General features: G+C 38.2%; 1 protein-coding gene across 4 annotated transcripts in view; it reads left to right on the top strand.

The window, feature by feature from the left end:
* The window catches only part of LOC116506662 (transducin-like enhancer protein 1), a 78,425-nt gene extending 66,456 nt beyond the window's left edge, over positions 1-11,969 (top strand). For all 4 annotated transcript variants that reach the window (XM_032214502.1, XM_032214500.1, XM_032214501.1 and 1 more), the window contains 6 exons: positions 759-1,008; positions 2,040-2,287; positions 9,135-9,282; positions 9,904-10,054; positions 11,095-11,171; positions 11,452-11,969. In XM_032214502.1, the coding sequence (XP_032070393.1) occupies positions 759-1,008; positions 2,040-2,287; positions 9,135-9,282; positions 9,904-10,054; positions 11,095-11,171; positions 11,452-11,559 (982 nt within the window). In that variant the 3' untranslated portion in view covers positions 11,560-11,969. The remainder of the gene's footprint in view (positions 1-758; positions 1,009-2,039; positions 2,288-9,134; positions 9,283-9,903; positions 10,055-11,094; positions 11,172-11,451) is intronic.
* The last annotated feature ends 3,136 nt before the right edge of the window (positions 11,970-15,105 follow it).

The following is a 15,105-nucleotide window of genomic DNA, read 5'->3' as shown; positions in this document are numbered from 1 at the left end:
CTAAATGAACTTTTTGTAAGTTGAGGACTACCTGTATTAGATAGAATTGGGATATAATCAAATTTCAGTGACCTTTATTGAAGAATTTAGACAAGCCAGTCTTTCAATAAATACATTCAGTCTATATATGTAGCCTCTAGGAACTGGTTAATGAAGCTCTAGAAAATGGGGGAAAGGTAGGAAAAGTATTTGAACTGAAAAGGCACATCAGCTAAGAATTGATAGATATTCCTGATAAATGTTGCTGTGAAAAATAAACTATATTATCTGTTCTGTGCTACTGATTTCCTTTGTTCAGATAGAAACAGTTATAGGTAATCCCCAACTTAAAACCACAATTGAGACCAGAACTTCTATCGCTAAAAGATATGGTCATTAAGTTGAATCACAGCCAATGACCGTTTTTGCTGTGGTTGTTAAACCATGTACTGTAAACAAATCCAGTGTCCTCTGGGAAGTAAATGGCAATCATGTGACATCCCCTCCCCAGCATGTTACAACTATCATAAATGCCAAGTGCCTGGTTTTTGATCACATGACCCCAGGGATGCTGCAGTGACCAGGAGCACTGATTGTAATTCACTTTTCAGGGCCATCATAATTTTGAACGTTGATAAATGATTGGTCATAAGTCGAGGGTTACCTGCATTCCATAGAATGTTGCAGATAGATGTACATTCACAGCTTGAAATGTGTCAATGATTTGACCTTTGTTTTTCTTCCCCTACTCCCTGCCACTTTCTTCTCTTCCCACCCAGAGCATATTCGTTTCACGTTACTGCAGACGGCCAGATGCAGCCAGTTCCTTTCCCTCCAGATGCTCTAATTGGACCGGGAATACCTCGACACGCTCGCCAGATCAATACCTTGAACCACGGGGAAGTTGTGTGTGCTGTTACCATAAGCAACCCAACAAGACATGTGTATACTGGTGGAAAAGGGTGTGTCAAAGTCTGGGATATCAGCCAACCTGGCAATAAGAGTCCTGTTTCTCAACTGGACTGTCTGGTAAGAAATTCTGAATAAAGGTGGTCTCATTGAAATCCAATAGTAAAACTATTGGGTTCAGATAAACCTAGTTTACTCTTCAGGTTATTTCTACCATAAAAACAATACTTTTGAAACCCTTTTTATTAATTTATTGTAAATTCTGCTCATTCACATCCAGCAAAATCTTTCAAGGGAAGATTTACAATCACAGACCTTATCTGGCTTGGAGAGTTGACAGGCCGATATCTGCAAAAACGTGGCAAGGAGTCTCGGAGATTCACAAACCAATTAAGCGAACTAATTTGTCTCCTGCAAACTCTACTCCCCTTTCACTCCTCTTTTATTTCCTCTGAGAGGACCATTCATTGTTGCCTTACTCCCAAGTCGACCCCTGTTCTTTAGCTATTCCCTTCGTCTGGCAACTCTGCACATGCACACACTGCGAACAGGCTCCAGCTGTTCATCTGCCTCAGTGATGTCTGACTCTGAAGGTAGCCAATAACTGGCATATGGCCTGGCCCCATTTCTGCCTCCAACACAGAGTCCTCATCAGAGCCTTCCCTAGACTCCAGGACTGACCCATGTTCCTCCCCAACCTCCTCACTGTCCGAATCTGCTGCCAGCTCTACTGGCAGCTGGCGGATCACAACAACTTCCACCATATTACAAGATATCAGTGTTGCCAAAAAAAAACCCCACATTTTTCAGCTGCAGTGCTTCAAGTGGCTTAACTTAAAATGCAATGCATCTACCCCAGAGAAGAAGTATCTTATTGCACTTTCTAAGAAATTGGAATTGTTTGTTAGAACTGTATTTTCTAGAAGCTCACAGAAGTTTTACTAAAAGTGAAAATGTTGACAATTGTTTTCAGTTTATGAATTGGAATCTATAATAACTTCTTACTTTTTTCCATATCTTTTTGATTTTTGGATTATTTAACCGTAACAGAGTGGTCCTATAATATCTTTCTTGAAGTGTTTTGAAATAAGAAAAGTGTCATAGCCCTTTAATGCATTATATACATTTGAGGCCATGTGTTTTTTCTCCAGAATAGAGATAACTACATCCGGTCTTGTAAGCTACTCCCCGATGGATGCACCCTGATCGTTGGTGGGGAAGCCAGCACGTTATCCATTTGGGACCTGGCAGCGCCCACTCCACGTATCAAAGCAGAGTTGACATCCTCGGCTCCTGCCTGCTATGCTCTAGCAATTAGCCCCGATTCCAAGGTGTGCTTCTCCTGCTGTAGCGATGGGAACATTGCAGTATGGGACCTACACAATCAGACCCTGGTCAGGTTAGTTGCTGGACTTTATCGTTTGAAACTACTCTGAAAGCTACTTTTATATAGACGTACTCCACCTGCCACTGATTTTTTCAGAATGAAAAGTTTGAGTAAATCAAAAGTTTTTAGGATTCTATGTTTCAGTTTCAGAAGAAAATCTGTGGCATTCAATTGTCTGGTTCCTGTTACTTGTTTGGGAAACAAAACCTTATGAGTGGGAAGCTGTATTTTTATGGATAATGTTTTCCAAACACTCAGAAGCCAGGGAGATGACATTAAAAAAAATCCAGCAATCAGTAATGTGGTTTATATTTTCAAATGCTATCAAAATAATTAAAATCAGTGAAAAAAAATAGTTGTATGATTTATTGGCGTAGATTTTGTTTGAAACTGAGATATGATTCATTGGCATGGATTTTGTTTGAAACTGAGATTTTCTTTGTTAAAACTGATTGGTGTGGCTTCAAATTGTACTTATAAAGCTGAAGGAACAATGTCCTATTTTTTCCTCTGTTTCCAACATTTGAGAAGGTACATCATTAGCTACTTATATATAGTTTATTTACAACTTTTGTTTTCTTAACTAGAATGGAAAGTAACACCAATTCTCAATTTCTGCACTTGCTTTGAGCAAAGGTACATTTTTGGGGGGTGATTGTTGTACTTGTCTGGCCAAGGCAGGGAGTGAATTTTATTCTAGAGAATATTTATTTGACACCATTTGTAGATAAATGACATTCCTGTCTTAAGAAAAGAAACCTGGGTGTTAGCCATCTTGTCTTCCAGAAAAACTGCAGGTGTGCTCTGCAAAGACTTGAAAATGCTGAGTATTAAAAATATTTATATTTTTAATACTCAGCATTGTTTTCAGGTTATCTAGTTATCTTCAGTTGTACAACACATACTTTGTATCAAGGAAAAGTACAGGTCGTACTTTTTTCGACCCTTCCCTGTTGAGGATTAAGAGTGGATCTTCAACAGTTCCAAGTTATGATGGCTTCAGAAAAAGTGACAACCCATTCTTGAAGTTAACAATAGTCACACCGACATGATCACAATTAGGGCTCTTGGCCTCTAGCTCACATTTACAACATTTGTAGCCTCTTACGGTCATGTGATCATGATTTGTAGCCTTCCCATCTGGCTTCTGACAAGCAAAGTCAGTTGGGATTTGCTTAACCACCATGCTAAAAATGCCCATAAAATTGGGCCAGGACTCGCTTAACAACTGAACCCCTTAGCAACAAAAATTCTATTCCCAAATGTGGTTGTAAGTCGAGAAATACCTGTATGAAATACAACACAAATCTATTGGTATGTAAGTACAAATAATCAGTGACTGAAGGATTTCCCATTCAATTAGCCTCCACCAGGGATAGCTGATAACATTAAGAGTGAAATGATGGCAAACTTGTTACATAATTAACCTCTTTTATAATGTGCCTGATCAAGAGTGGATCCTCTATTGACATTCTTCATCCATTTTTCCATCATACTTTAATAGCTTTTCATTCTCTAGTGGGTTTTTTTAATTTGAGTTCCTACTCTACCTGACCTCTTAATTCTTCAATCATCTTTCTTAATTCAGTTACATGTGGGCTTTCTGCTTATTTTGAACTACTTCTCTACTGATGCTGGCTTCAGGCTCTTCCGTAGCTTTGTTTGTTGACATATGCTATTCCTCATTCTATATTCTTAAGAACATATTCTTGAACATGATCCAAGTGGCGCTATAACTTGCACTTCTACTTACAAAATGGGCAAAGGAGTACTGGCCACAAAGCTTCTACCTGCTGTCCAAGCAGGAACCATGAATCTAGGTGGATCAACAAAATATAGATTAGATCCATGATGGTGAACCTATGGCACGTGTGCCAGAAGTGACATGCTGAGCCATGTCACCTGTTCCTCTTCTGGGTTTCTGGTGTGTACATGCGATGATCAGTTGACCTTCGTCCGTGCGGCAATGCCAGAAACTGGAATAGCTGGTCTTCTGTTTTCCTGTGTCAGCATGTGTGCCAGCCAGCTGATTGTCACACATGCATGTGCACCAATAACTGGAAGAATAGCTGGCCGGTGTGCATGCATGTGCCAGAAACCAGAAGTGCATTTTGGGGTGTGCACATGTACCCTGGACAGCTTCTCTTCCGAATCGCGGGCCTGACAAGCACACATGTGTTCCTTTTCAGCACTCGGTGCCAAAAAGGTTTGCCATCGCTGGACTAGATCTTCTAGAATAGGGGTCCCCAATCCCTATCCAGGGAATTTCTACAGACCTCACAAAACACCACTAAGTCCTCTCCATTCAAACAGTTTATTATCATTTATCCACATAATTGTGCCTTCTGCTACACATTACCAATTTTAGGCATTTTTGTCTACCTACCTACAGCAATGCCAATGAAACCTTCCTCATAGTTCCTAGTGGCACTCATGCAGTCAATGTACTATAGTAAGACAAGTGTTTCTACACTTCCTAGTTCGCTCTTTCCATAGTTTGGTCTTCTTCCTTTCTCCTACCTCTTACCTGGGAATTCCAAAGTCCCTCAACAGATTAGCCTGTTCTTTCAACCAGGCTCCCTGGCCATTTGAAGGTCCTTCCATTCTCTATCTTCAGCCAGTATCAGATCAGCTTGGGCTTGGGTTTTCTACTGCTCTCATTACTTTTCTAGGCTCTGATCCCAGTTTGGGTCTCTCAGCGTCAGCTGTCAAATCTTCATCACAGCCTCTGCCTCTTTTACCAACCCAACCTCTGCCAGAATATATATATGTGTGTGTGTGTGTGTGTGTGTGTGTGTATTTTCCTGATTGGGCCTCCTTTTTTCTCTTTAGTGGCTGCTGAAATAATAATGGCAGCTGCTATATTTTTCTCTCATGACTGAGGCCATCAGAAAATTGCTAACCTGAATTATCCCTAATTTCCTCACCACAGTTCTCCAAATCATAGGTCCAAGTTATGATTCAATTTGTGTCCATGTATCTCCAATAACACATCCACCATTCCTCACCTTTTGGCCTGACCTTTTGTCAACAACTTCTCATAGCGTTTAATATTTTCTCATTCTTCTCCTTACAACACAATCCCATTACTCATTCTCTTATACGCTTTTCTCCCCACCCATCCCCCATTCCTACAAATTCTCACTTAAAATTAGGCTGGATGCCTAATTCAACCCTAACCCTCTTGCTAGCCAAAACAGTTTCTACCCAAGGCAATAAAAAACTATAACAAAACTTTTATTTATCTGCACTGTATTCTGGCACCACTCTCATTGTTTTACCTGCCCTGTTTCATGATGTTTGCTGAAAATTTAAAATTACACCTTTAGACTGTCAGAACTCTCTTCCTGTTGCCTTAGTGTGGAATCAAAAATCTTTTTGTCATGATACTTTGAATATTAGTTTGATAGGATCTAGTCTTGATGATCTAGGAGCTTTAGTCTCCTGGCATTAAACACTTAGTATTGTGACAGGCTAATCTCCCCCTCCCCCTCACCACACAGACAGAGACTTCAGTTTGTTAAATGTAAGACAAAATTTAAGTTAATTAAATTTAAGACTATCCTCAAATAATTATCAACTTAAGTGTAAATGAATGAAACAGCTCTCAAACCATTCATTTTCCTAAAGGATAAATAAAAATAAAAATTAACTCAAATAATGTCCTGCTTTTCTTGATGCCTTTGTTGGTTTCTAGTGAGGGGTTTCTCCCTGCTCCCACTTCTAGGTTTTGCGGCTTCTTTTTGCAGACAACCTCTAATATTTCCAAGCTTGCAAGGCTGGGTGTGTAATTAGCATAATGCTCACATAAGTAATTTCCTTTCAAGCCTTCAAGATTAAAAGAAAGAATGTTTTGGTACACCTTGGTGGGAATGTTTTGGCAAGGCAGCAACTTTTAACAGTCCAAAATAGCTTTGTAATATGACAATGTTTGGTGGACCACAAAACCAACTATTCATATATCACACAAAAAACTGCACAATAAATCTCAGCAAGCACAGCTGACATTTGCACCTGCCTTCATAATGAGAGGCTATTTAAAGCATCGGCATTTGGCCACTTAAGCATTTCTGGACACTTGCAGACTGAATGAGTCATCTTAATTACAAGCAGGACTGTGAACCCTATACTGATGGGCCAAAAATCAAATTAATTTAAGTTCTGCAGCTTGTGTATTCTTTTTTTTTTTTTAAGAAAATGGACAGCTTTGTATTTAATTTATACCCCAAAAAGTTGAAAATTCAGTCCCTAACTTCAATCTCTCTCTTCCCTCCCTCCATTTCTGTTCGTGGCTGATACCCATAATCATAAAGTTATTAGATAATATTGATACTATCAACTGATGCTATGCATTTCTACTTTTGCAATGCCACATTTTCAGACACATACAGTGTATACATCTTATTTATAAGCTACAGCATCAATAGTTGTCTTTGGAAGCAACACATTTAGATGTTTGACTCGCCCAAGTCTATTGAAATCAGGTTACCTTGATATAGATGTCCAGTTATCACCTTTGAATATAATTTACATGACACCGTGCATTATACCGGAAAATTTTGGCCAGTACTTCAAGTGAAAATTATTATTTGTATCTGCCTTTATCTTCTGTATCTCTTTTCCCTTCATCTGTAATTATAAATGGGTTTGGGCTTTACTTATGCAAGTGCTAATTACACAGTAGATCAGATCCTTTGAAAAAGGAGTGTGGTACTGAAATATAAGATGTGTATATTGGAAAAAAGACAAAACAGCAATAAGACATTTTTTCAAATGCTTTCATGGTTTTCCTTTTTGAATAATTGTCACTTTCCTTCAATGCCTTGGAACTTTTTCGCTACCTTAGAAAAACAATCTGATTCAGCATTGACATTCTTAATTTGGCTGTTTTATTTTTAAAATGCAACTAAAAAAATATGTGGAGGCCACGCATGGCCTCAAGTGGTGGTTTTAATGTTTTCTCTGCTTGAATCCTGATTTTTTTGGGGGGTATATTTTTTACCATGCTCTTAATAAAACAATACAGGTGCTCTCTCACATTGTGTGTAGGATGAGGGAAGCCAACACTTACTCAATAGTAGCACAAAACACCTGAAGCTTATTCATGTTGGTGTTTACTACAATAGATGCTAATTATATGACTAAGCCAATTGAGTGAATGCGTACAAGAGGAAGGAATCTAAAAAATTATTTTGTCATGAAGTTATCTCAAATCATGACTCCAAAGTACAAGCAATTAATAGTTGGATAAAATTCTATTTAAATGACATATACTCTACATGTATAAAGTTTTTTGGGGAAAATACTTCTGCTTTAGTTTATATGGCCAACAGAAAAAACAAAGTTTAAATCCCCATAGTGAGCTTCTAAAAGGAAAGGTCTCTTCTCAGTGCCATGTAGCATATTTGAGTTGTGCTTTGGAAATAATTTGGATATTTATTTTGAAACATACAAACATAGCATTGTTTTCAGCCTTTTAAAGCAACTGCATCTTTTTCAGAATCATAGAGTTGCACCTTTTCCAAATTACTTTTGAAGGGTTATTCAACCCTATTGTTGAACACCTGAGTTCTTGCCCAGTGTTCTGAGCATACGTCTTGATTGAACTTGTGATTCCTTCAGCCTTACCTGCAGTCAGTACAGGTTGTAGAAAATGAAAGGAGTGCACTGGCTGATAACCCTTTTCACTTTCAGAGGGAGGGAGGGAGAGAGAGAGAGAGAGAGAAGGGATGTCAAACTCACGGCTCTTGGGCCGGATGCATCATGTGCTGGCCACACCCACTCTTGGTTTAGCAAAGGGGAAAAAAGTTGCAATACATTACGTGATGACAACATGTGGTCACGAGTTTCACACCCCTGCTCTAGGGCCTATCAAGCCGATTCACAGCTTATCCCAAGATAGTAGTTCTTCAGTTGCTGCTTTTGTTATAAATTGAAATGAGTAGCTGAAACTAGTCATTGCAGGTCTCACTCAGACCCGCTGTTAAAGTGGCAAAATACTTTGTTCAGATTGGTTGACCAGCTGACAGCTTCTATAAAAGGAACACTGTTAGGCAGTTTGTTGTTGTTGTTCGTATGAGCTGAAATAAAGAGTTTTGCTGAAGATCACTCTGGCTTGTTTCTATTCTCACCCCAGCTTAACAGTAATGACATGAAACCAAAGCTAATTGCTGATGGGAATAAAAGCACAACCTTTAAACATTCATTAATGTTTAATGTATAAACTTAGGGTTTAATATATGCTTGTGGTTTTATTACTGAGAACAAGGGCTTTGACATACAAAAATATATTAAAATTATAACCATTTAAAATGTAAAATGTTGAATAATGATGACAAACCTAGATCAGAGTTTTGCAAGGCTTAGTCAGGCCGTGTTTCTGGACAACTCCCTCCTTGTGTTTATGTAGCCAAATCTTTTAAGCATTTTTAAAAAAATGTCCTTGATTCGGCAGCTCGACAAAGCCTATAAATAACTGGCTCTCTCTGTGAGCCAATTTGCCTTTTGTATATTGAGTTTAGCTCGGTAATCTGTTCAATTTTATTTCCAGGTGTTGTGGTAGTGAATTACAGCTTTTCAAAGAGTCTTCCACCTTTTACAGATCAATGCACACATATGTTTGGTTCTCATTACCCAAATTTGCGGTTCATTCCATGTGCTTTGGCACCTGCAAAAAAAAAAAAAACTTGCATACAGGGAGCTCATTTCACAGTAGGGAAAGGGTGCAAGATTGCTGCTTCATGCACATTAGCTAATGCAGAGAAGATGATACTCAGGCAGAATCCAAAACTAACAACACAACAGTGTTTACCTTGAGTTTTGGCAGGAAATCATTATTCAATCTGGTTTGTTTTATCAGGCAATTCCAAGGCCACACAGATGGAGCCAGCTGTATTGACATTTCTAATGATGGTACCAAGCTCTGGACGGGAGGCCTGGACAACACTGTCAGATCCTGGGACTTGAGAGAAGGAAGGCAGCTCCAGCAGCATGACTTCACATCCCAGGTGTCTTTTATTTTCTTAAAGCATTTCTAGGATGGTGAATAATACACATTTCAATTCCTTCATATACTGGGTACATTTAGTAACTCTGGGAAGAGGCCAAACATTTGTCTCAGAAGTACTGCTTAACTGTGTTCACAATTTAACCTTATTATCTGTATAGGTTATTGTAGTCTCAAGCTACGATTAAGGAAGCCATTTATTAGAGGATAAAAACCACTTCTAACAAGGATGTATTTAGGAATTTATACCACCTGTTTGTGACAATTTATTTGAAAAATGAGTATTTCCTATGCAATCTTTAAAACTGGGAGTGCATATATATCTTATTTGGCATTTTCATTTAGCTAGATGAAAACAAAGGAGAATAAAATGCAGCAAAATGCCTTCATAGGTGACAAGCCTGTTTAGCACTAGTCTGCATATTCTGGAATTAATATAGACATATTATAAATGTATATTGGTCCTGATTTCCAGCTCTAAATCATCATCCTATGTTTCAGAATATATACAAAACAGTTTCCATTTCTCTCCCTCCACCCCATCCCTCTCTTTCTCCCCCTCTCTCTCATTGTTTACCCTTTTTGCTGGAATTGTAAATAGCGCTCTCTCTTTATTTTAAAGATATTTTCCCTTGGCTATTGTCCCACTGGTGAATGGCTGGCTGTGGGAATGGAAAGCAGTAATGTGGAAGTACTGCATGTAAATAAGCCAGACAAATACCAGCTTCATCTGCATGAAAGCTGTGTGCTATCACTCAAGTTTGCATACTGTGGTAAGTTAGAGGAATAATGTCTAACATTTGTATAAATTAGCCACAGCTGCTCTTAAAAGAAGGCACTTTAATATTTTCATTCCACTTTGTGTTAAGAAGTAGAAAAGAAATGTAGCTCTCTTCTTGGTGGTTCTCCCAGCAAGGATGTGAGAAGGCTTACAAAATAATAATATAGTGGATAGGATCACTGTGTACGGTATTCTTAACCACCTGCAGGAAGTTTGCAAATTTTGAGTACTCTTTGACTTGCAATTCCTGCTGGATCAGTTCGTGAAGTCTTGCCAATTTTAACTGATATGCCAGTTGCAGCCTTACTTGAAATAGATGGCATGACTGCAGTGGTCCATGCTCTTATAACCAATTAAACTGCCCCAAATGCTCAACATGGGGTAACTTTTTTTTATTGATGTGGCCGGCCATCTGGGATGACTTCTTGTGGAGATGTGTATGTGTTTAACATTGTCCTTTTCTGAAGGACTTTGGGGGCATTGATGTGTTTTCGTTTTATTTGTCAGATACATATCTTTCTATATACATTTTTAAAAACCTTTCTGACCTTATGAAGCACTGAGAATCCTGTGATTGCAGCAGGATATAAAATTGCTAAATATACAATAGAATCAAAGCAGCATCTCAAAATAGCTGGTAGCAGAGGGTTTTCCTTGCTTGCAAAGCAAAAATATGTTGAAGCTCCAAAGTTTTGATACTCACTGGACCAGTTAATTATAACCTTTTAGTTAAATCATGTATTTCAATCACTTCATAAGGATCACTTGAAAAGTTTATTTCAGAAACTCCATGGCTTACTTATGCCAGCAAGCATTTGTCAAAATGAAAAGTTGTATTAAGTTTTGTAAAGTGTTCTTTGACACTTTTTCATACTTTCTGTTCCCCTTGTCCTCTTCCCTCCCATGTGATGTTGGAGTCATAGAGTTGCTTGTATTAAGGAAGCCTAGAAACAATTCAGAAGAGAGCTTTTATGAAAACAGTGTATGTCTATCTAGTATGTCTAAGTGTTCTCATCAATGATCATTTTCCAGGCAAATGGTTTGTAAGTACTGGGAAAGATAATCTCCTAAACGCCTGGAGGACCCCATATGGTGCCAGTATATTCCAGGTAAGAACTATAATTTGCATATAAAATAAGTTTTAAAATGGAACACTTTGAGATGGGGTGGGGTGGGGGTTAATACTATCAGTATCTTTTCTGCTGTGCCAGGAGGTTCAGGGAACTGACCATGGGCTGGCCTTATTTCAACCTTTAAAAAATGACATGTTGCACTCACATTATAATTTAAATCCAAAACTTGATACGTTGTGGGTAGGAGCAAGAGAAGATTTGTGCATAGGTGTGTGTTCATACATAGATCCTTATACTTCTCTTTCTTCTCTCCTAGTCCAAAGAGTCGTCATCTGTGCTCAGCTGTGATATCTCCGTTGATGATAAATACATAGTTACTGGATCTGGAGACAAAAAGGCTACCGTCTATGAAGTTATCTACTGAGAAATTGTGTTGGAAACTGTAGATGTAGAAGGACTCTACTTTTTTAAAATGATGAAACGAAGAACTTGGTTCCCACATCTTCCCATGACGCTCCTCAACATCTAGCAAGAAGGACTAATGTAGCATAGCTTTAATGGACTTGAACAGCAGAGTCTGTTGCATCCTTTTGGGACCCTCCTTTATGACATCATAGAATCATGCTCATTGCTTGACGATGTGGGATGACGTTTCAGCACTTGCGGTTCCACCTGCATTCTGTCTTGTGTAGAACAGTGGTATCTTGGATAAACTTGTTTCCTGGTTTTTGCCTCTTGGGATATGGGTTTTTGTATGTTTTGTTGAAGATCAAACATTTGTATAAATTGTAAATATATTTGGTTTATTACAGTAAAGGCTTTAGTATCAATAAACAGTCTCCTTTCTTTCCCCCCACCGATGCCCCTTAAATAATTTAAAAGGAAAAAAAAACAGTATATAGTTTAAAACTTATAAGCTAGGCCAGTGATGGTTAACCTATTTGGCACTGAGTGCCAAAACTCGAGCATGTGCATGTGCGCACTGGAGCACTAGAACCCAGAAGAGAGCAGCTGGCAATGGCACATATGCCCACAGAGAGCGATCTGCATGCCACTTCTGTCACACAGGCCATAGGTTCTCCATCATGGAGCTAGACTAAAACTGGGAAGTATTTGCTAGGGTTTTCTATTTTGAGCACCTGTAAAGTTTATTTAGGGATGTTGCATAAGAATTCATAGTTCATGTTGACAAACAAACAAAAGTAATACAGATCTGTTTAGAAATATATGTACATACTTATAAAGTGTAGTACTCCTATTACTGATAGAAAATAGTTGTTTACCACACTGCATCAGAAAATGAGCTTGGGGAGTTCTTGACTTACAACCAAAATTGAGCCCAAAATTTCCCTTGGGAAGCAATACAGTTGTTAAGTAAATTTTGCTCCATTTTATGATCTTTCTTGCCACAAGTGAATCATTGCAGTTCTTAAGTTAGTAACATGGTTGCTAAGTGAATCTGGCTTTCCCGTTGACTTTGCTTGTCAGAATGTTGCAAAAAGTGATCACATGACCCCAGGACACCGCAACTGTCATAAATACATGCCAATTGCCAAACATCTGAATTTCGATTATGAACACTGGGATGCTGCAATGGTGGTAAGTGGAGAAAATGGTCATATGTCACATCATTGTCACTTTGAACGGTCACTAAAAGAATGGTTGTAAGTTGAGGATTACCTGTAGTTGAGACCCTGATTTTGAGCTATTCCATTCTTCCATGAATTTTGCTACTTTGCAAGGATATGAATACAGTTAAGGTTTGAAAAAGAATTTGGCCATAATATCAACTGCAGATACACCATGCTTCAGATCTGAAGCTGAAAAGGTGAGCCAAATGCAGATTTACTGGGACTACCTGGGGAGCTCAGGAAAAAAAAGATATAGCTCTTCTAAAAAGGTGCTGAGAGATATGGAACGTGTCTATTCCCAACAATGATGAAATCAAAGAGTTTTTTTGCCACCGGTTCTGTGGGCGTGGCTTGATGGTGGTGGTAGGGGATCATGTGACCAGGTGGGCATGGCCAACTTTTTTCCACTTTTTAAAGCATTTTTTCACCTGAACCGGATGAAAAAAAATGCTTTAAAAAGTGAAAAAAAATTGGTTCAGACGATCGCGTGGATCAGCTGTGAGCTACTTGATTGTTGGACCTTCTTTATTTCACTTTTTAAATTTATTATTTAAATTTAAATTATTTCCTGCTGGTTCGGGTGAATAGATAGGAAAAAATGCTTTAGAAAATGAAATAAAGAGGGTCTGACGATCACGCGGCTCACAGCTGATCCACACAATTGTTGGAACCTTTTTTTTTCACTTTTGAAGTGAATTTTTTTACTACCATCGCATAGCACAGATGAGTGTCACGGAACCTCTTTTTTTCACTTTTTAATTTTTTTTTACTACCAGTTTCAGCAAACCTTAGCATTTTTTGATACTAGTTCTAGCGAACCGGTCAGAACCGGTAACGTTTCACCCCTGGTTCCCACTCTGAATGACCTTTTTGAATCCAAAATGCATCTCTTCAAAAGTCAACGTGCATTTCGTACAACTGGTACACAAGATAAATTTAATCATATTGGAAGAAAAAGAAAACGGGGGGGATGTAAATTTTGTTTCTTAATGTATCTGACACAACTTGTGATATGTAACCAGCTTCTCTGTACTGATTCACAAGAATGTCGTCTGAAAATCAAATTTAAGAAGGATCTCAAAGCAATGTTGGCTTAAATATGGACAACATTTTCCATTTGTCTGTCATCCAGTGCCTGAAAAGGCATTGGTTTTTTGTTTCTAATTTACCTGCTCATTCTGCTGAATCCATTTTATAGCAGCATGGAATGATAATAGTCTTAATATAGATATAACTTTGCATCTGGAATATAAAATGTAAAGTATTCTTGATGGCCTAGAATGCATTGTCTTTAAAATGAGCAGTGTCTACATATCAACAGACTTGAATCAGATGTGCATCTATATGAAAATGGCTGGCTGAGTTTTTCATTTGATATGCCATTTTTGATGCATGAAGTTCCCACATTGCAGACACTTTCAAATCCTGCTCTGTATCAAGCTATAAAGAGGTAAATATTTCAAACTATCTTTTTTTCCTTCTTCTCCGCACAACCTTACTGCTCCTGAACGGATCGTCTCTCTTTATTTTTCAGTGTGATTGTACACAGCAGGATACTTATAACCTTAAAAAGAGTCTATAGTTGCTGTTTTTGAAATGTTGGAAGTCTTGGTTCTTTGGATGAACTAATATGAAGATGATATCCATTGACTTAGGCAGTTTTAAATCAGCATGTAAGTGTTCTGCTTGCAGATTTTCTTTTTGGTTGCAGAAATGGAGTTGCAGATTTGCTTGTTTTTGCAAGTAATTTTCTCTCTCTAATGGACTGAGGTCCCTAAAGATACAGGTAGTCCTCAACTTACAACCACAATTGAGCCCAACATTTATGTTAAGTGAAAAAATTGTTGTCAGTTTTGCCCCCTTTGGCAACATTTCTTGCCACATTTATTAAGTGAATCACTGCAGTTGTTAAATTAGTTACCTGGTTCTAAGTGAATCAGGTTTCCCCATTGACTTTGCTTGTCAAAAGGTTGCAAAAGGGGATCACACGACCCTGGGAAACTGCAACTAGCATAAATGTGAGTCAATTGTCAAGCATCTAAATGTAAATCACAATAATAATCATAAGTGTGAAAAATGGCCATAACTCACTTTTTTTCAGTGCCGTTGTAATTTTGAATCATCACTAAATGAACTGTTGTAAGTCCAGGTCTACCTGTACTACTAAAAGGTTAGCATAATATGCAATAATGGGACAAATGATCTTCTCTAAGTAACATTACAGAATACAGCCCAATTTGGAGGGCAGAGGATGGCATCACTCAGGTGGGGTAGGCAATGTAGAAATGTGATAAATATGAAAATAAGTAAGCAAAATTGTTTACGTATCAAAAGACTAT

Source organism: Thamnophis elegans, chromosome 3, assembly GCF_009769535.1.
Source record: "Thamnophis elegans isolate rThaEle1 chromosome 3, rThaEle1.pri, whole genome shotgun sequence".
NCBI classification, from domain to species: domain Eukaryota; kingdom Metazoa; phylum Chordata; class Lepidosauria; order Squamata; family Colubridae; genus Thamnophis; species Thamnophis elegans.
The sequence above is the reverse complement of the archived record's forward strand: the minus strand, read 5'-3'. Positions and strand labels throughout refer to the sequence as shown.